General features: G+C 38.4%; 3 protein-coding genes, 1 long non-coding RNA gene and 1 other non-coding gene across 6 annotated transcripts; 3 read left to right on the top strand and 2 right to left on the bottom strand.

Moving 5' to 3' along the window:
• The first annotated feature begins 4504 nt into the window (after window positions 1-4504).
• LOC120011671 (transcription factor bHLH140-like) lies at window positions 4505-5092 on the top strand. The gene has a single exon (XM_038862767.1). It carries the CDS (start codon window positions 4505-4507, stop codon window positions 5090-5092), a length of 588 nt encoding a protein of 195 aa, XP_038718695.1.
• A 497-nt stretch (window positions 5093-5589) lies between these two features.
• TRNAI-UAU lies at window positions 5590-5663 on the top strand. The gene has a single exon. It is a non-coding gene; the product is annotated as a tRNA-Ile (tRNA).
• Window positions 5664-6074: 411 nt separating this feature from the next.
• Window positions 6075-6672, top strand: LOC120013335. The gene is made up of 2 exons (XR_005471398.1): window positions 6075-6219; window positions 6346-6672. It is a non-coding gene; the product is annotated as an uncharacterized LOC120013335 (long non-coding RNA).
• Window positions 6673-7319: 647 nt separating this feature from the next.
• LOC120013334 (dnaJ protein ERDJ3A) lies at window positions 7320-11681 on the bottom strand. Its single transcript, XM_038865114.1, has 7 exons — window positions 11448-11681; window positions 10912-10967; window positions 10084-10157; window positions 9264-9799; window positions 8842-9183; window positions 8229-8582; window positions 7320-8022 (listed from the first exon to the last, which is right to left on the bottom strand). The coding sequence occupies exons 1-7, from the start codon at window positions 11538-11540 to the stop codon at window positions 7735-7737; spliced, it is 1743 nt and encodes a 580-aa protein (XP_038721042.1). The 5' UTR covers window positions 11541-11681; the 3' UTR covers window positions 7320-7734.
• A 1125-nt stretch (window positions 11682-12806) lies between these two features.
• On the bottom strand, window positions 12807-18974 carry LOC120011767 (ERBB-3 BINDING PROTEIN 1-like). 2 transcript variants are annotated; one of them, XM_038862876.1, is made up of 10 exons: window positions 18814-18974; window positions 18604-18726; window positions 18377-18461; window positions 18094-18243; window positions 17835-17988; window positions 13842-14057; window positions 13596-13732; window positions 13425-13516; window positions 13153-13332; window positions 12807-13031 (listed from the first exon to the last, which is right to left on the bottom strand). In XM_038862876.1, exons 2-10 carry the CDS (start codon window positions 18695-18697, stop codon window positions 12952-12954), a joined length of 1188 nt encoding a protein of 395 aa, XP_038718804.1. In that variant the 5' UTR covers window positions 18698-18726; window positions 18814-18974; the 3' UTR covers window positions 12807-12951. The 2 variants fall into 2 exon arrangements, with proteins under 2 accessions (XP_038718804.1, XP_038718805.1); XM_038862877.1 differs by lacking the exon at window positions 18814-18974 and having other exon boundaries at window positions 18377-18516; window positions 18604-18732.
• Window positions 18975-20537: the final 1563 nt, after the last annotated feature.

The following is a 20537-nucleotide window of genomic DNA, read 5'->3' as shown; positions in this document are numbered from 1 at the left end:
GCTCTTGGCCTGATTCCTTCTCGGATATATGGGCAACTCGAGTCTGCCTTGGTCGGCTATCGAGGTGGATCCTCGGTTGGTTATATCATCATTGTCAGGCATCATGATCCCAGTGGAGTGTATTTTAGTATCATCAAGAATTAATGTATCAAGGCATTTGTAAATACATCCCGATTAAGTTTGAAATAATCAAATAATACCCTTTTAATGCGAAAATTAGTAGAAAGCGAGGGGAAACAGAGCAACAGATGTTTCGTAACGTTGCTGTTTAAGAACAGAAGGACAACAGTAACATCTGGGTGCAACTGTATTCACCATAAACAGTTAAACACAGTGCATGTTTGGTTCTCTACAGAAACTTACAGTACAAGCTACACAGTTTTTGATTTATTGTAGCTATATATATAGATGTTTGTGAATTATTAGTAACCACAGAAAAAGTTACCTTATTTGTGGGACCAACCAAAACCTGAACGTACATATTTTACATCAAATAGCTTATCTAAACCTACCAGCTTCCTGTCCCAGCACTGTTGATGCGTATTTCCTTACTTTTTTGGTACTATCTCCTCCTACCTACACTGCTCATCAATGATTTTTAATTTGATGTAAAACAATGATGTTTCAGCAAGAAGCAGAAGCTGATGAGTGATGATTGATGTGTGTTGACGAGGGAAAAAGCATGATTTGGGAAGACAAGGAAATGAGTGTATTTGTTTGAGGAAGTGAGAATAATTAGAGTTGTACCCACCCAACGTGAAAACCGGAAATACATGTGCGTTTTCATATTTTCGTAACCGAGAAACCCTAAACTTCTTTTTCTTTTGGTTTTTTGGTGGTAATTGAATAACCACTCAGCCTAATACATTTTTCGAACAGTTGAATAAGCGTAAGCTCATATAGATATAACCAAAACCAACTAAGTTATCGCTCCGTGTTAGGATAAAAAATCTCACATCGGTTGTTGAGGGGTTTGGTGTCTAGCATATAAGCTGGCCCAAGTCTTCAAACACTTGTCTAGCCTTTTCCATATGAATGGGCTAGGAACTGCCACAGCCCGAAGGGCTGAGATGGTGGGGAGGTTAGGCTTGGGTTTGTGTCATCGTGGGATTTTCTACATGGTATCGGAGCAGGTATGTGCTCATCCCCGATAAGAAGTCCACTCGTTGGGGCTTGGGCTTTAATACCCAGTCCACGAGTGCGGGGGAGTGTTAGGATCAAAAATCCCACATCGATTGTTGAGGGGTTTGGTGTCTAGCATATAAGCTGGCCCAAGTCTTCAAACACTTGTCTAGCCTTTTCCATATGGATGGGCTAGGAACTGCCACAGCCCGAAGGGCTGAGATGGTGGGGAGGCTAGGCTTGGGTTTGTGCCATCGTGGGATTTTCTACATGGTATCGGAGCAGGTGTGCGCTCGTCCCCGATAAGAAGTCCACTCGTTGGGCCTTGGGCTTTGATACTCAGTCCACGAGTGCGGGGGAGTGTTAGGATCAAAAATCCCACATCGGTTGTTGACGGGTTGGATGTCTAGCATATAAGCTGGCCCAAGTTTTCAAACACTTGTCTAACCTTTTCCATATGGATGGGCTAGGAACTGCCACAGCCCGAAGGGCTGAGATGGTGGGGAGGCTAGGCTTGGGTTTGTGCCATCGTGGGATTTTCTACAGTGATCTCTTCATCTCTTTTGTTGATTTTTTATTTTAACACTAGAAGCAGTATATACATCTGTATGTGCTCTTGTTGCTTGAACTGGCTGCTCTCCATGGAGAAATTTTTCACATTTTGTCATCCCAATTAGTGTGTTGGATGAAGTGCATACATTTTTAGAGAGCATGGAATGGAGAAAGAATTTGTGTAGTCGACGTAAAAGTATTCGGAAATAAATTTTGATGACCATTGACCAGTGACCACGACTGTGTAGATAATCTTATTCCTACCACAGTATTACATGCTCCTTGTGTGATTTGACTAGTCTTCAACAACACATACTTTGTTCTCACTAAGGAACTATGACCTCTCTTTTTTTTTCCTGATTTTCTCTGTGCGTGTTGAATTAGTATTTGTTTCATCGTTGGAGTATTACCATGGGTTACTTCAATGTCGTAGTGCTTGGTACTCGAACATTAGCTCGAGATATATTTTCTACCCCTTCTTATCTCAGAAAGGCATAGACACCTTGCGTCTTTTAATCAATAACCATCTTTCAGCTAACCTAGTCTCCTTCGTCCTTTGGGAGCAACAAGGGTAGTATAGAAGTACTCACATGTTGTCCGTCAACTAGGTCTACAACTTTCGGCCTGATCTTAGGCCCTGATCCACCCTCCGTGGACAAACCCAGGATTAACCCTTAGATTTTTGGGCATTGGATTCTCACCAATGTTTGTCCACCAGTGAAAAAAAAACCTTGAACGTAAGGCTCAACTCATTATTCCACAATTAAATGTAGCTTTTAACACTAGAAGCAGTATCCACCCTCCGTGGACAAACCCAGGATTAACCCTTAGATTTTTGGGCATTGGATTCTCATCAATGTTTGTCCACCAGTGAAAAAAAAAACCTTGAACGTAATGCTCAACTCATTATTCCACAATTGAATGTAGCTTTTTTTTCCCAGGATAAATGCCTTATATTTACAACGCTCTAGTGATTAAGGGTCGAGATACATTATGATCACACAATTAATGTGATTTGCTAAGTTACAACAACTTTTTTATATTAAAAAAAAAAAAAAGTAATTCATGTGGGATCTGTTCACTCTTTAAGCCGCACTTAGTTAGAATCTAGGATTTGTTGAAGTTGAACCAATGTTATTCCAAAATTCTCTTGAAAAGAAGAGCTGAGATAAGACTCCTTGTTGAGCTCCTTTTCTTTATTCTAAGGTAGTAATCGAGGAAATAGTAGAACCGTACTCTCCTAAACAAACAGGGTCCAATCTACGGAGAAAAAGGCATCAATCATACACTTAAAATTATAACCCGGCAACAACCAATTTAGTCCTTTATAGACCCACCTGCGCCCATGATCCATCCACTTCGATTTCAGAGAGACCCGGACCCCCACAAACATATGACCAAACTAACACATAAACAGACTCTGGTCAACCCAAATGGTGGTGGCATCTTTTCGTTCTCTTAGTGGGTCACAAAAGCTCAAGCAAAACTAAAGAGAGAGAAAAAAAATCTTTGCGTGGGTTACTTTCCTTGCTGGACTAGGCACCCTATGATAGACATGCACCCGTATCTTGCGCCAAAGATTGACAGACTCATTTAATAACGAAAATGCTAAGGATGTTCCCAAAAATATTGACAAATATACATGTTTCATGTGAAATAGCTTTATGTGAAATAATCTGCGTCCATCTCACTGATGATGTTGTAAATAAGGCTAGCCCTACTAGCTAAACGGATTGGTTAGTCCGTTCTTGGTGAGTGTCTTTCTTCCCTTCTGCCCAAAGAACGAACGTAAACTATTGTAGGGCCCTAAGGGTGTGTTTGGGAAAACTTCTCCGACGCTTAAGTCAGTACGAGAGTTTGCACGTAAACTATTGTAGGGCCTCGAGGATGTGCTTGGGATAATCTCTCCGACGCTTAAGTCAGTTCGAAAGTTTGTTAGGGAGGATGACTCGGTACTCGGAGCTCTTCCTCTCTCAAAACATACTATCAAGGTGTAGGAGTTAGAATATTATTATTTGAGACCCCGTTTTCATACGAGTTGAAGTGTTTTTGTTATAGTAGGAGTAGTAGGACTCTCCCATTGGTTTTTATAATGATTTTTCTCGGAGGGTAAATCCAATCAGTACTCCTCTCCAAAAGGGAGTCAAACTCTGTTTAGAGTTAGTGTCCTATGTGGACACAAATTCATTAATAAGGAGATTTGGTCATCTCGAGTAGTGTCGACGTACCTTCTCGACAATGGCCAAAATACGTTTTTGGATTGCATAAAAGTCTCACCTCGGTATGTGCCAAGGAACCACCCCACGTTAGAGCACTTGCAATAGTGTAAGTTTTGTTGGGCCAATAAAAATATATGAGATTTTGAGTTTTGCTTATGTGACTGCATTGGGAGACGTGTTTTGCTGATGTGACTGTATTGAGAGATTGTGTTTTGGTGTAGTTTTGTTATGGACAACATGGAGACATGAGATATTGTTGGCCTCCATGTTGCGTGGGAAGGAGTAATGTATAGGAATTTGTGTTTTGCTGATGTGGCTATATTGGGAGACGTGTTTGACTTGAATTTTTGTATAATAGAGATGAGATACAATATTGATTTTTGTTGGCCCAGCAAAACTTGCACCATTGCAAGTGCTTTTATTCCGAGCTTGGTTTCTTTCATGTCCTCAAGCTAGCCTTTAGGTGCTACGTGTGTCCTATTTGTAGGGTTATTTTAGTAATATCACCAGTCGTGAGGATAGTTGGGACAAAAATATTGAAATCCATAAAACTATTGATAAATTAATACCCCACACATTCCGTCATTCCCTATAAATGCGTCACATGAGTCATGACCAACGGCCCCTACCTGAGTAAACTAATTAAGTTATTGTGTGTGTTTCTGATTGTGTTGGTCCAAATGGATTATTTTCCTTCATCAACAAACCCTACCTCGTCTGGTTCCTCTTCAGTGCCGACCAAGGAGAGGAAGACAGAGAGTAGTAGTAGTAGTAGCAATGGCAGCTGCAAGAAAGGTAACAAAGGAGAAGTGAAGCTATCAACTGATCCACAAAGTGTGGCTGCAAGGGAAAGGAGACACAGAATCAGTGACAGATTCAAGATCTTGCAAAGCTTGGTCCCTGGTGGGAACAAGATGGACACTGTTTCTATGTTGGAGGAAGCCATTCACTACGTTGAGTTCTTGAAATCTCAGATTTTGCTCCATCAAAACTTGATCATTAACAATAATGATGACCCTTCTTCTCTTTACTTTAATGGTTTTCTTCCTCCACAACAAGAAGAAGAAGAAGTTGTTTATTTGGATACCAACTTTATAGACTCAGCACTGCAACCTTCAATCTCATTACCTATTCAAGAAGAATATTATTGCTTCCAAGGAGAAGATCAAATGCCACATCACCCATTTATGAATAACTAGCTAGTCGTCGATCCCTTAGGTGTTTGTGTTAATATTGCCTTATAATTACTACCTGTTGTTTGTAGCTCTCTCTATATATATGTATTGAAGGGATGTGCATGTGATTATGAATTTGGAAGAAGTTGTAATGGAATGGATAATGGATAGTAATTATTGTTGTGTTATTGATAGAAATACATGTCAACTAATTCTATATAGTTTTTTTTTTTTTAAATATCGTTGAGAATTATGTTGAACTTTGGGCACACATATGCCTAACCCAATCGATTACTAATCGAGACCCTCTCTCGATGGTTAATTCTACATAGTTTTGCTAGGACTAGCGAGACAATGATGCTGCTAAATAAAAGGAATATAGTATATGTTGTGACAGCTTGGATTGAACATATGTCGAAATTTTCTGCATATAATATAATGTCCATATTCTCGCAATTTATGTCACATGTATCTGGTTCGAAAAATCGAAAATCCAGATTAGTTTTAATGAAACATTAGATGGTCTTGTAGCTCAGTTGGTTAGAGCGTTGGTCTTATGAGCCGAAGGTCGCGAGTTCGAGCCTCGCCTAGACCATTTAATTTATGTTATTAGTCCTTTTACAAGGACTCAATTGAGAGTTGCACTTTTTGAAGTGCCAGTGAAATGGGCCTGGACTTGGTCGTTGAACTAATTAGTCAGATCAGATGAACTCAGACTCCTTCCCGGCCCAACTTACACTTCGACTGTTAGACCAATGTGCTGCACTGTTGATTCCGTCCTGGGCTTTTGGCCCATATCAATAGTGTCCGCGGTCGTTTATGCTTTCTAATTCCGCGCTCTCTCGTGTCCAAACTCCCAATTGGGCCCTAAGTTGGGCTTTCTAGTAACTTGGGCTTATGCCCGCAATGGTAAGCCTCGTGGGTTGTTCCCAACTTCCCATGGGCCCAAATTTTTGTAAAAAGTAAACAAAATGCTGGAACCGGAGAGGGCGGTTTACACGCCAATCGTACCGGTTACCAGGGTTTAGGTATAAATACCAAAACTCTTCCACATTTATTTTCTCCCTCCGTCAGTGCGCCATTTAGGGTTTCAAAGGCGGCTAAGCAAGAGAGAGCGAGCTTCTGTGTGCAGGACCACCATGAGGGCCAAGGTATGTTCCAAAACTGATTCATGCAAACAAATTCTCCAGTTGATTTGATCATTTCTTTCTGTTTCCTTCTGGGATTCATTCAGTTCGTTCACTCGAGATTCTTTGGTTATTAATTATGTTCTACAGTGGAAGAAGAAGCGCATGAGGAGATTGAAGAGGAAGCGCCGAAAGATGAGACAGAGATCGAAGTAGACAAGTGGCTTCCTTAGGGATTATTTCTTTAATTGCCGTTTTTGGGTCTTGTGGGAAGGGTTTGTGACTTAATTTTTTTTTCAATTTGCTGTTCTTTTAAGTCTGTCCTTGTCTTTGCAACTTAATCATTATTGATACTGGATTTTTCGGTTTTGTTAACAATTGATAGATATCATATGGATTTTTCTCGTCTGGATCTTGACTTTGTGGATGTATAGATTTGCCTCAGATTGTCTATCAATAGACTTGGAATTGTGTTCTTCTGAGGACTTGTTTGGTTCTTGACTACTCGGTTATGGAAGAGAGAGCATACGGCTACACTAAATCGTGGGCTAGACTATTACCATATCCTGGTGAACAGACACGAGACATCTCACCAAACACCAAAAATAATTGCTGTGGCAAACTGGCCATGCATAAACCAAGTTAACCAACCGATGACAAATTGTGCTTAACTCACCTCCTGCTGCTAGCAAATGCATTGATCTTCTTGTTATTTTCAACTATGTGATGATTCTGATGTTAATTATCCTGGAGGGGAACAATATCTTTATTGCCACGCATTGAAAACGGTGTCTTTGTGGCGGACTTTAACCTAGTTTATTTCATCGTCGGGTGTAAATTTTTTTCCTAATTTAGACTCATCAACTGAAGATACTTTCGGCATCTTTGTGATGGATTTTAGCTTAATTTATTTTGTCATCATGTGTAAAAAATTTTGTGGGCCGACTAATAACCTGAATTAGACCCATATCAACTGATACATGTCTCAGTTACCTAAAAAAAAACTTCGGGACTTTAGTGCAGTGTTAAGGATGACAGATGGGGTGTATTTTATACTTTTCATGTGCACCAACATTGTCTGGTCCTGTGGTAGTGTGGTTGATGCTTGATAGGAGGAGAATCAGTTAAAGCCTCAGGCTCAAAGCTCCACTACCATAAGCTCACAGCAATAGTACAATACCACTCTGTCGCAATGTGTTCAATCATCTTTATCACTGCTTTTGCTAACAATAGAGATCAAAAGAGACTGGTGCTCTTTGTTTTCATGCATATTCATTCACTTATGCTCCATCAAATGGAGAAAAAATATATATATGCTTTACATTTAAAAAGCCTAAACCATATGAATAGGTTATAAGGTTAACGCCATGTAAGAAGATCATCGAATACCTCATACCCATAAGCAAAACCTCTTCAGGATTGTATCTTTGGATAGAACCCTCAATGCACATCAACAAGCGAGAAGATGATCAATGAGTATGCTATCACACTGTTATGTACATTAAGGTCCTAAACCGCCATCATTTGCTCTATGTGTAATCACTTCACCACCGGCTTTTGTCTCGTCTTGCTAAACTGAATGTCCCCATTAAGAACACCACCGATAAATCTCTCTACTTCTTCGGTGGTCATTTCACCGGTAAATGTTGCAAACTTCCCCTTTCGAGGTTTGTAGGCAACTAACAAGTTGTTCAGTGTTTTGAATCCCGATTTGTCAAATGCATTTAAAAATGTCGGCTGCTTGGTAGCATCTAAGAGAGCAAATGAAATAGAATCCCTTGAGCCAGAATGTGTATTCCGCCGCCTTGATAATGACTTCTGAGAGACCTGACAAACCAGATTAAGGTCAAATAACTTATTTATTGTACAAAGATGAAATGCAATGTAAATGATCATCAAATATTTACTGCTGCTGATGAACAATCCTTAGGCTCTAAATCACATTCTGATTAAGGTACAAATTACTCGTTAAATCCGCTCGTTATTTCTACTTGGTAAAATAACTCCATACACAAATAAATTTTATCACTCACCTCAGAAAGGATGTGTTCCAGTTTCTCCCTTGCTCTCAAAGACTTGAAAGCACCTATGATGCAAACAGGATTTGCCTCTCCACATAAGGCATCAATATTTGACCCTGTAAGTAAAGGTATTTGTTTTTCAGTTGAATCAGCATGTTCTTTTCTATCGTGACTTGACGCTGCCTTCTTGCACCTTTTCTCAAAACCATCAAGTAGTATACTAAGATCATAAACAGCAGACTTCAAATCTTTTACAGATATTCCAGTCTTCAAGACATGCTTCTCTCCATTACTAGCCCAACCAATAATGGCAGGAAGTGCATCAACCCCTAATTTTTTAATTGTCGAATCAGAAACATCATGTACCTACATACACGATTTAAAATTAAAATCACATTTCGTAAAATAATTTCAACAAATGAAGTATAGCTCTCATTTCCCAGATCATAATAACTGTCAGAGAAAGTGGTATGTAATAGATTATGTCCCATCAAAATAGTAACATTTTAGCATACAAATGACTAAAAATTTCAAATTTTTAGGACTTTGGAAAAGAATGATGATTTTGCTTTTAAAAAAGAAGAAACTGGAAAAAACAAGAGCTAATTTACCAGCCAGTACATACCTCTGCATCGTAGAAAATAAAGCGTCTGCGATATAAGCCACTAAGAACACGCCAGATAATTGGTGTTTCTTTCTTAGTAGAAAGCAGTAACACCCTAGGTAATTTTTCCGCATTACCAGAGGAAAAGTCAAGAAGATTTGTTTTAATCCTAGTCGAAAACCTTGGCAGATGGTCTTGGCAGAACCTTCTCACATCCTTTGAGACCAGATCACCGTTGTACTCCACCAGAGAACCTTTATCACTACCTCTATACGAATACACAAATATCCTTGGCCCTGTGCGGGGTTGCACACCAATTTCCTTACAGAAAGTTGATTCAGTGTCACAATTTATTCTTCCTAGCTGTCAGAGAAGAATTGAAACATTAGTTTATTTGTGGTAGATAGAAAGATAATGATAGAAAATTTTATATTACCAAATACCTTCAAACCTCCTTCTAGTGAAGCAGCACCCTCCCCTATGACAGATTCATAATACTGATTTTCCCGGAGTGAAGGCTTGTAAGATGACAATAGCCAAGTGATCCCCTGGTCAGCAACTTCTTTCTTGAAGGAGCGTGAATTCACGTCTCTAATGGGCTCAGTGAATCCCTTGGACCCAGATTGAGATTTGGTTGACCCACCAAAACCACCGAACCGAGATTGAGACCTTGCCGAACCACCAAAACCACCAAACCCAGACCCACCTTGATCACCCCCAAACAAATTGGAAAATATATCACCAAAACCAAAAGAATTCTGACCACCTGGACTTCCAAAGGAAAATGAAAATGAATCAGAACTTCCTTGTCCGCCCATATTCTGCCATTCACCGGGTCTGAACGTAAACCGATTCTGTCCTTGTCCGCTGCTTCGGAAAGAATCCCCAGGATAGCCACCATCAAATCCCGGGTTTCCCTTTTCATCTCCATACAAATCATAATTTTTTCTCTTCTCCTCATCAGATAAAATATCGTATGCTGATACAACAAAGAACATGCAAGTTAACATTTGAACCAAAAGAAAATAGGGGGAAAAAACCAAAGAAGGAAGAACAATGTTTCTGTTCAATTAATGATTGATCCACTGCATAAGCATAAATGCAGCTTCCATGAAGAAACAAAGCTCAGACACCAAATTGTTTCAACTTTGCTGCTTATGACAGTTTCTCTTTTCCATGTTGGATTTTCTAATGAATGAATAATCATCAAATCAACTGTGTAAACAAAAAGAGGGGAAAAGTTTAAAAGGACATGGGACATACCATTATTAATCTCCGAAAACTTTTCTTGAGCACCTTTGTTCTTGTTCTTGTCTGGATGATATTGAAGAGAAAGCCTGCAAAAGATGAAGAGGCAAAACATGAGTACAACGATCATATACTACAGTTGGGTAAAGGCGCTGTGAAAGCATGAGGATTGAGGACATGCTCGTTGGCAAAATGATTTCTATGAACATGGATAAATTGCAAGACTAAAAGAATCTCTAAGATGTAAGAATATGTACAACATTATCAAACAGATCCCAACTGAATCAAAGATAAAACAAAATCACTACAAATCGTAGTATTACCAAAAAGGCAAAAACATTGAAAATAATATAACTATATACACAAACCTTTGGAAAGATATCCAAATTCTATAAGAAACTTTACACTTAATTAGCACTGCCATTGTATCTCAAAATGTTTAATTTAAACAAAGGCATTATTTAATGTTAGTAACACAATGACAATCAAGACACTATCTCATTTGCTCAAACAACTGAAGGCACTGAGAGCATACACAATGGAAAATTTCAAGTTACAGTCTATAGCATAGACATTAACCAAGATGACTGTGTAACTTGCCCCTTTCAGCACTAGTTCCATTTACACTAAAAAGGTAACCTTGTGCACGGGTTCCCATAGTGGGTGGGATTTACACTTGACACTATTTCAATTATATGGATCCCCGATTCGTACATTACAGGCATTTTGGTTCTCGTGCGTTGCATCTAGAGAATGCCTTACAAGATAGTTGGTGAACTAAATTAGACATCAGGAAACAAAAATCGAACCCTCTGCAAAGAGTATGAGAATTGAAGGACATACTTGTGGAATGCTTTCTGTATTTCTCGTTGACTAGCGTTTCTCTCCACCCCAAGAACCTGTGGACATATTTATAATTAATAAGGAATCATAGATGAATTTGAGTAAACCCAAAACTGTGAATTTTTGAAAGATGCATACTGTTTGTCATTCTAAGGAAATCAATAATTTTAAGGGCCTAATTCGAAAACTCGAGATTAAATTCACAGAAAAAGCCACCGTTCTGGGCAACAAGCAACTTTTGCAATCGTTCTAACAGCAAGACAAGTACTTCCAGGATTGATCAAACAATGACTGATATCAATCGAACTCCCCCCAAAAAAAAGCTGGTTCTCCATACAAGGATTAGGATTATACTTTAGAATGAAACCCCACTAAACCAAAAACCCTTAATTGAATTATAAACAATCTCAATTGCTTAACACCTCACAGCGTAGCCTGGAAAAAAAATCCTAAAAGACTGCAAATCAAACGCAGGAATCCGAAAATTATCATGTTACGTCAGAAGCCATCAAAAGAAGAGAAAGAAGCTATCTTACCTTATAGGGGTCGATGGTTTTCGCTTCTTGTGTCAAAATAAAAAGCGACACCAAGAGAATTGTCGAGAATGTGAAGCGCCTAATCACAGCCATCTTTTGATCTTTACTCGTGACAGATAATCTGAAGTGTGTAGGTTTTCTGTGAGATTTTGGTAAACAGAGCGACAACGATAGCGAGGGAGGTTCGATCAGGGGAAACTGGATTTAATGGCTTTCGCGGTGACGCAGAGTCCAGATGCTTCTGCGGTTCTCTTATAATAAAGCCGTTAGATATTACGTGGCCTCAAGTGACATTTCCACGCAGACCAACCAATAGGATTTTAGAATTCCCAATTTTGAGTTTGTGATGTAAAGTTTCACCTCTCACGCGCCACGCATGCCACGCGGCCATTAAAGTGGGTGGTTCCTTCCTATAGCCGGCCCCAGAACCGGACCAAATTGTTATGGTTTATTGGTTTTTTTAATACCCGATTTATAATGGATAATTAATTATGGATGCCATATATTGGAAATTGACACCATCAATCAAGTTGTGTAATTATACATTATCACATCAATACTTTATAGATTATACTGATTTTAATAAAAAACGACAACATACAAATTAATTTTTTTTTATCAAATCAACTACACACGAACGTAAAAATCATTTACACCCTACCCCTTAAATGAAAATAACAATGGGAGAAAATTGAGTTATTTGAGACATAAACATTAAACATTTTAATCCCCTTCATACACCTCGTTCATTCATCTCGACAAGTGGAAACCTTTAGGATCCCAGTTGTTTGGAAATTAATTTTTTTTAACAAATCAACTACACGTTCATACACCTTGACAAGTAGAGACCCTTAAGATCCCAGTTGCTTGGAAATTAATTTTTTTTAACAAATGAACTACACGAACGTAAAAGTCATTTACATCCTACCCCTTAAATGAAAATGACAATGGAAGAAAATTGAGTTATTTGAGGCCTAAACACTAAACCTTTTAATTCCCTTCATACACCTCGATAATTGGAGATCCCTAAGATCCCAATTGCTTCGACGAGTAACAGGACTGACTGACTTGTCACCAAAAAGACACGAAAGACATTATCACATCAAAAGTTTATATACCATGCCATACTACTGGTCTACCACACAACCACGACGAATCAAGTACCGGACATGAAAATGCACCGGCCTACACAACCACTTCCTCTGGTAGGAAACAACTCATTCCTTGCTTATACCTCAGAGCACAGGACAGTAACCTCAAAGCACTTGTACCAATCATTTACCACGTCCAAAGAGGATTTGCGGCTAAAATTTTTCTCCTCAATTGTCAGTAATAGGTATTAAAATTAATGGCTTCATGAGTAGGAAAGGAAAAGGATGATACTCATTTAGGATCTCGTCAAGAAACTATACTTTTTAAGTATCAACTCATTACTGACCAATTACAATGAGGAGAACAAAGTAACAAAACTGAATAAAAAGGCGGTGATAAATGTAAAAGAGGCTCATTCTTGTGAAGCACCATTTGTTGTTGCATCCATGGGCTCCGCTGCCGACGACTCCTCAGGCTTGTCGTCCTTCTTACCTGCCACGGAAGAAAAGAGCAAAACCTCGATAAATCCACAACTACAAAAACTCGATTCAGAAGAACAAATTGCTTATCATTCTGACAATAATTCATTTTGTATTATTTCCTCCCAACTAACCTTTCTTCTTCTTTCCGCCTCCTTTCTTCTTTGTCTTTGTGCCCAAGGCTAACCAGGCCTTAATTTCAGGATCATCTATTGACTTTGTGGGTTGCAGCTCTTGCAGAGAATGGGATGTGATCCTATCTGATCCATTTGGCATCAGTAAAACTGTGAATTTGATGTGCGCAACTAGATCACCTGCAAAATGATCAACCCACACTCAAACATAAGCCAGGCTCAACACCATCATGGCAAAACCAAATAAACTATAGGTGCCAGCAAATTATCACCAGGCTTCTCATGAAGAACAGGATACGGCTGCAAGAGTTCATGATTCACACATTCCACTAATCCCAAACGAGCCCTCTTCTCTTCCAATGCCCTATTTTAGAAAAGATCCAGATTTTGAACAATATGTGCAAGAGGGGAAAGAGACCAAAACACTGAACTACAAAACAAACCTTGCAGAGAATGGCATGATTGGAAATTTCTGACTAATTTCACTAAAAATAAATCTGGAAGCTTTCATCTTCAAGTGATAGTTCTTGTCAACTGCTCTCTTGTAAATAGTAGTCTGTCTCTCATCCAACAGCTTGGGCTGCGAGAGGAAAAAACCAATAACAAAGCAACAATTTTAAAGTAAGAATGTAAGAGGTAAATGTAGAAACAAGAAACTCATATGATGTTAACATTGACTACATGATTACCTTGCCTTCACCTGTGCTTGCTACTATGTCAACAGCATACACTTCATTCTCCTCAAACTCTGCATCATCAACCCTGGTATCTGGACTAGAAACACTAAGTACAACCTTGTTCCCATCTATCACAAATTGCTTCAACTGGTGGCTAAGAACACCTTCAACAATTTTGCAGTCGTAAGCAGCAGCAACCTTCTGAATTGCATCTGTTACATCTTTGTTCTGCCAAAAAAAACAGAGAGATTCAGTAAAGCAAGTCATAGGACCATCCAAAGCTGGAAGCAAGATTAATTAATAAGACTGAAGACACAATGAGCTGCAACAGTGATTCAGAACATAGTTTTTAAACCCGGACAGGCCCGCCGGTCGGACCGTGAAACCCACGAACCGGCTGCCTCCGCGGTTTTTTGCTAGAAAAAGATAGTTTTTGCATTAACACGTGTCAAACCTTCGGCCTTGACGGTTCGATGAGCGGGTCGAGTTTAAAAACTATGGTTCAGCATACAGAGTTAAAAGATGAGGAAAAGGAAGCATTACAATAAAGATTGGTACCTACCACACCCCAAAACTAGCCAATTACAATATCAGCATCATCAACAGGGAAAAGAAGAAACCAATAAGGAATTCATCACCTCGGCAAAGTTGCCTTTCCTTAAGCCCAGGATTAAGGCTCCCCGAAGAACAATTTTCCACTATCATGAATCATTGTTCGTAGAAAATTAGGGAGAAGAGACATCCGTGTACAATAAATATAATATTACTTGTGTTTCTAAGACAAATGAATCATTGGAATAAGAATCTACTGCACCCAGATGTAACATACAAAACATTCTAGTTAAAAAATAATATAGGAGAAGCCCACCTAACTTCCAAACTTCATTCATTATAGCAAGAGTGGATATTGAATTCATCACCCTTTTAACTTCAAAAGAAAGAGAAGAAAAGGACAGGAACAAAACCAAATAAATGACGCTCTATCAGTGTAACTATGACTACAAGAGGCTTCATAGGAGTAATCCATAGCCCAAGGCAGTTTACATCATGTAGAGATCACGTCAAGCAAAAAGATAAATGAGCATGAAACGAATGAAATGATTTATCTAATAGAGAAAAAAGACAACTCGGTATCCAGGGGATATCTACGAATGCACTGACAACCATTACAATATAAAAAAGAGAGTCATGCCAAAAGCAAACCCTACAAAAAACACTAAACTATCATATGATTAAGGACTTAGAAAAACCAAGGAAATCCCACAAGAGCATTTTTTGGGAAAGGGTAAAAAGAAAATAAATCAAAAGGTCAAAAAATTTACAAACTTCAGGAAAGCATCATTAAATGATGCAAAGTGATATTGGCTTAACCAGGCAACAGGAGTGATAGCATGGTATGTATCAACCTACAGCAGAACTGGAATGCCCAAAATATTGGCAACAGGGAAAAAGAGGAAATCGACAAGCAAACAATCACCTCGGCAAAGTTGCCATTGACACATCAAAAAATGACAAACTTCAGGAAACCATCATTAATATTATGCAAATGCCATCGGCTTAACCAAACTATCTTCATTAAGGACTTACCAAGGAAATCCCACAAGCATTTTTCGGGAAATGGTAAAAAGAAAATAAATCGAAAGGTCAAAAAATTTACAAACTTCAGGAAAGCATCATTAAATGATGCAAGTGATATTGGCTTAACCAGGCAACAGGAGTGATAGCATGGTATGTATCAACCTACAGCAGAACTGGAATGCCCAAAATATTGGCAACAGGGAAAAAGAGGAAATCGACAAGCAAACAATCACCTCGGCAAAGTTGCCATTGACACGTCAAAAAATGACAAACTTCAGGAAACCATCATTGATATTATGCAAATGCCATCGGCTTAACCAAACCATCTTCATTAAGGACTTACCAAGGAAATCCCACAAGCATTTTCCGGGAAATGGTAAAAAGAAAATAAATCAGAAGGCCAAAAAATTTACGAACTTCAGGAAAGCATCATTAAATGATGCAAATGATATTGGCTTAACCAGGCAACAGGAGTGATAGCACGGTATGTATCAACCTACAGCAGAACTGGAATGCCCAAAATATTGGCAACAGGGAAAAAGAGGAAATCGACAAGCAAACAATCACCTCGGCAAAGTTGCCATTGACAGGTCAAAAAATGACAAACTTCAGGAAACCATCATTGATATTATGCAAATGACATTGGCTTAACCAAACCATCTTCATTAAGGACTTAGAAAAACCAAGGAAATCCCACAAGCATTTTCCGGGAAATGGTAAAAAGAAAATAAATCGAAAGGCCAAAAAATTTACAAACGGAAAGCATCATTAAATGATGCAAATGATATTGGCATTACCATTTTTTATTTTATATTTTCATTTCACTCTCTGCCATAATGGGGTTTCTTTCATAGGGGGACTGATGAAACCCAAAAGTAGAGCAACAATGTGCAGCTATTTGGGACAACAATATTGAGAGACGAAATAAAAGCAATCGCAGAGAAGGGGTGGTGGGCAGGTTTGGGCATCGGGCGGTTGTGTGATGCCCAAACCCGCCCACCACCCCTGCTCTGCTATTGCTTTTATTACAAACTTGTCAAACCAATCTTCTAATGTTACCGATGTGGGATTGCTTTCAAACATATTCCTAAGCTGGGTTTAGGGTTTAGGATTGTCTTTGTGAGATATGCTTCTACCTTGAATCCAAACTCTCTCTCTTTTCTCCTTTCTTTCTTCTCTACCTAGCATTTTCTCTCTTTTCTTCTTCTACCCAAAAAACCACTCTTCCTAGTTGAAACCCACGCCTCTTCTTCTTTTTACTTTCTCACACAATTGTATCAACTAATTACATATATGGTTGATATATAGCTATCATATTGATACTTGTTTTGTTACTAGCTAAAACTCATTGTGAAAGCATACCATATTGAGGAAGAGTGGCTGAACAAAGGCATTCCGTCATCAATGAGTACATGGAAAATGCCCTAATTACAATTGCAATATCATTATTCCTTGGAATGGAAGAAATTGCAACGATGGAGGCTTTTGAAAACCCTAAACCCTAAACAGGTTTGAAAGCAATATCACATCGGTAAGATTAGAAGATTGGTTTGACAAGTCTGTAATATTAGTAACAGGGAAAAAGAGGAAATCGACAAGCAAACACAATCACCTCGACAAAGTTGCCATGGACAGGTCAAAAAAAGACGAACTTCAAGAAACCATAATTAAGATTATGCAAAAGACATCAGCTTAACCAGTTAATAGGTATGAAACCATAGGATGTATCAACCTACAGTGGGATTGTAATGCCCAACAATATTGGCAACAGGGAAAAGAGGAAATCAACAGGGAATTGATCACCTCGGCAAAGTTGCCACTCAAGCTTTATCAAATGATCCAAGTTTTTGTACATCACCAAAAAACATCTACTGAAAAACCTTCCTAAACACAAAATATCCAAAAGAAAAGTCAAGTAGATATTTAATCACAACACATAAACAACAAAAGAAGGCAACCGTCACAGAACCGTAGCAAGAATAAAAAATAGACCAGCAACTGAGCTTCTCAACCCATAAAAAGCTAGCATAGACCCCAAGTATTGCTTAAACCAATCTGGCAGTGCACAACTGTTTTCAAGGTTTCTTGTGTTGGTTGAAACACAAGCATCCCCTATCAGAGTAACTATGACAAAATAAGCTTCATTTGGAACTTAATCCATAACCAATAAAATATTATCATCATTTAGGGGATGCAATAACATCATATAGTATAAGATTGCCCAACTGTAGAAATCACAGAGGAATATGTCTTATCACACTGAAATATGTCTCAATGACACAGTTTTTCCTGGATCTTACCGACACGGTTAAAGTTTGTAACCAGGTGATACATAGATATATTCTAATAGAACTCCACCAGGTAGCATGCCACCAACCAAAATAAGGCAAGACCTAAGAGACATGAACATTTGCACAAAAAATATACCTTCTTCCCAGGCCTAACAAGCCTCAATGCAACTTCAGCAGCAGTATTTGCAGCTGCAATAACATCTGCAGCTTTCCCTGCAACTGGCCCTTCTTGAAGAACATGGGTATGTGCAACTAGAGCAATGAACCCATCAATGTGACACCCCATATCTCTGCAAACAAAAAACACTAGCAATTATCTAGTTGGCTAAACATTGAATTGTGTAAGCATTTAGACATATTTAAGAAATTTAGTACACAAACTTGAAAATGCTTACATTTTCACCAAATCACCTTCTTCCAAAACTGCCTCATCACTGGCAAGTGGTGAGAAATGGCAAACAGTGTTGTTTACAGAGATGCAAGTAGGAAATGCAACGCCTCTTTCAATCTTTCTCTTAACATTCTTGTACATGTTGCCTGATTGCCTTAAAACACAATAAAACAATACTCTCAACGCGTAACTCCAGATTTTAAAAAAATTGCAATAATACAAGTCGGGTTAATAAATCAAGCTCCATTTAAAATTAGACCAAACACGAAAATCAATTAAGAACTTACTCTCTGATGTATGAATCACCCTTCTCACAGACATCAACAATTTTTGCTTTTGGCTTGCATTCTGAGATCACTAACTGTAACGCCTCTGCAATTTTTCCCAGTCCAGCAATCAATCCAGTAGAATATCACAGAACTATATTCTAAATAAAAGCGCAAACACAAAACTAGTTACACAAAACCGAATCTTCGACAACCATCAAAATATAAATAAAGGGGAAGTGTGTAACTGTTAACGATCTCGGCTGCGCTCTTATACTTAGTGACGACCTCAGGAGAAGTGAGATCCAGCTCCTTCTCCTCCCTTTCATCGTCCGACGACATAGTTTCGGTGTGTCTGAATTTCGCGAATCCTGAAACAAATATGATAAACGAACTCAGGATCACGATGTTAGTAAGCGGAATGAGATAATTTGATGAACATATAAAAGAAAACTCACAGGAAGGGTTGACGGCGGTGAATGTTTCAAGGGTCTGTTCGGCGAATGCTAGGGTTTAACAGGGATAAGAAGACGTGGTAGGAAAGAGCGCAAAATATGAAGTGGCTAGATAGAAGCTAGGGTTGGCGTTGCGGACCAGACCGCCGCGTTTGCATTTATAGGAAAATCTTCCAAGGGGTTCCATCCGTAGGGTTTTTTCCCCTTTTTCTTTTTAAAGATTATTTTGTCGGTCATTCTCTTCAATCCTACCGCCCCATTAGGGTATTTCACCTTCTATTCTTGCTTTCGGTTGTCGTGAATACATCGAATTATTCTCACAGATTTGTTCTTCCCAAACCCATCAAGTTAGTTAAGCTTAACTCACCAAGTTAAGAAAAAAAAATGTAGTTGATTATTAAATGTAGACTTGCTCTTATAAAGATGAAGAATCCACAAGTCTTTTTCGATGTGAGATTTTTTAACTCGCAAAAAATTTCAAGTTGATTTTGCTAACTTTTTATCACATCTAAACTCCAATAATCGAGGATCCTTCATCAGATTGTGTGTATTATTGTTATGAGTCATATCCTCCTATAAGGATGACATCCGCACATGCCATTTGAGTTATTTTCAATCTCGTAAATTACAATAGTGAAATACACAAAAAATTTGAACTCAATACCTCTCACATGGGTTAAGAATTATCGTTATCAAATTTATCATCTCAGTTGATAACTCGTTGTTCTTCCTCCTATAAAATCCCAAAGGGAAAATTCGTCCATTTTCATATTGGAAATAAATAATTATAATTTTTTTTTATAAAATTAATATGTAAGATTATGAATGTGGTGATATTTTTTCCCCTCTGTAAAAATAAAATATATTAAAATAGACATAACAAATCGGAACTGAAACCATGGTGGATAGCACACAAATTTTTATTTTTCATTTGTAACACTTAAAAATGTAATCCAACGGTTGAAATCATGCATGCTTATCATTCGTTATGTTTCTATAATTAAAAAAAATGGTTTTGCACATTAAAATAGTTAATTGGACTTGGTAATTGGAGGGATCCAAATTCGAAAAGCGAAGCCCAAATTTGAACCCAACACGAAGGTAATCTGAGTTACAAGCCCCATGTCACTAAAGGGCTCGGCCTTGCCCACCTTGTTGCTGGTCAGCCCATGTAGATAGCTTCACCAATCATAAAACCGGTCCATACTTGCTAGTAAATGTTGGGCCTCTTTTCAGCCGTAATAATTAGAACACATTTCCTAGCAGTGTAAATGAACAAGAGCTTTTTTGTCCCCTCGTAATCGATAACGATACTAGGTAAATTTATTCATTGAATATCCGATATGAGCCAAAACTCGGATCGTCATATCCGTGTGCACAAAAGTTTATCACTTTATGACATGATAAGTTGGGTCATAACCCAACGCGTAACCACAATGGTATTGTTCTGAATGAAAATCGAACTCAATCTCACGAGTCCATATAATTTGACCCAAAAAATATTCACCAACTAGATTATCACCCAAGTGATTGTAAATGCACAAAGACACTTACAAGCTAGCCTTGAGGAGATTAAGAGCTCAATTTTGGCTAATGAAGCTGGATTATATTTTTAAGATTGATTATTCTGGTTTATGTTCTTCCCATGGCAAGCAAATATATATATATTTTTTAGATAAAATACACTTTAGATCTTATGATTATTTATTGATCAATCAAAAAGCAGT

This window comes from Tripterygium wilfordii, chromosome 13 (genome assembly GCF_013401445.1).
Source record: "Tripterygium wilfordii isolate XIE 37 chromosome 13, ASM1340144v1, whole genome shotgun sequence".
NCBI classification, from domain to species: domain Eukaryota; kingdom Viridiplantae; phylum Streptophyta; class Magnoliopsida; order Celastrales; family Celastraceae; genus Tripterygium; species Tripterygium wilfordii.
The sequence above is the reverse complement of the archived record's forward strand: the minus strand, read 5'-3'. Positions and strand labels throughout refer to the sequence as shown.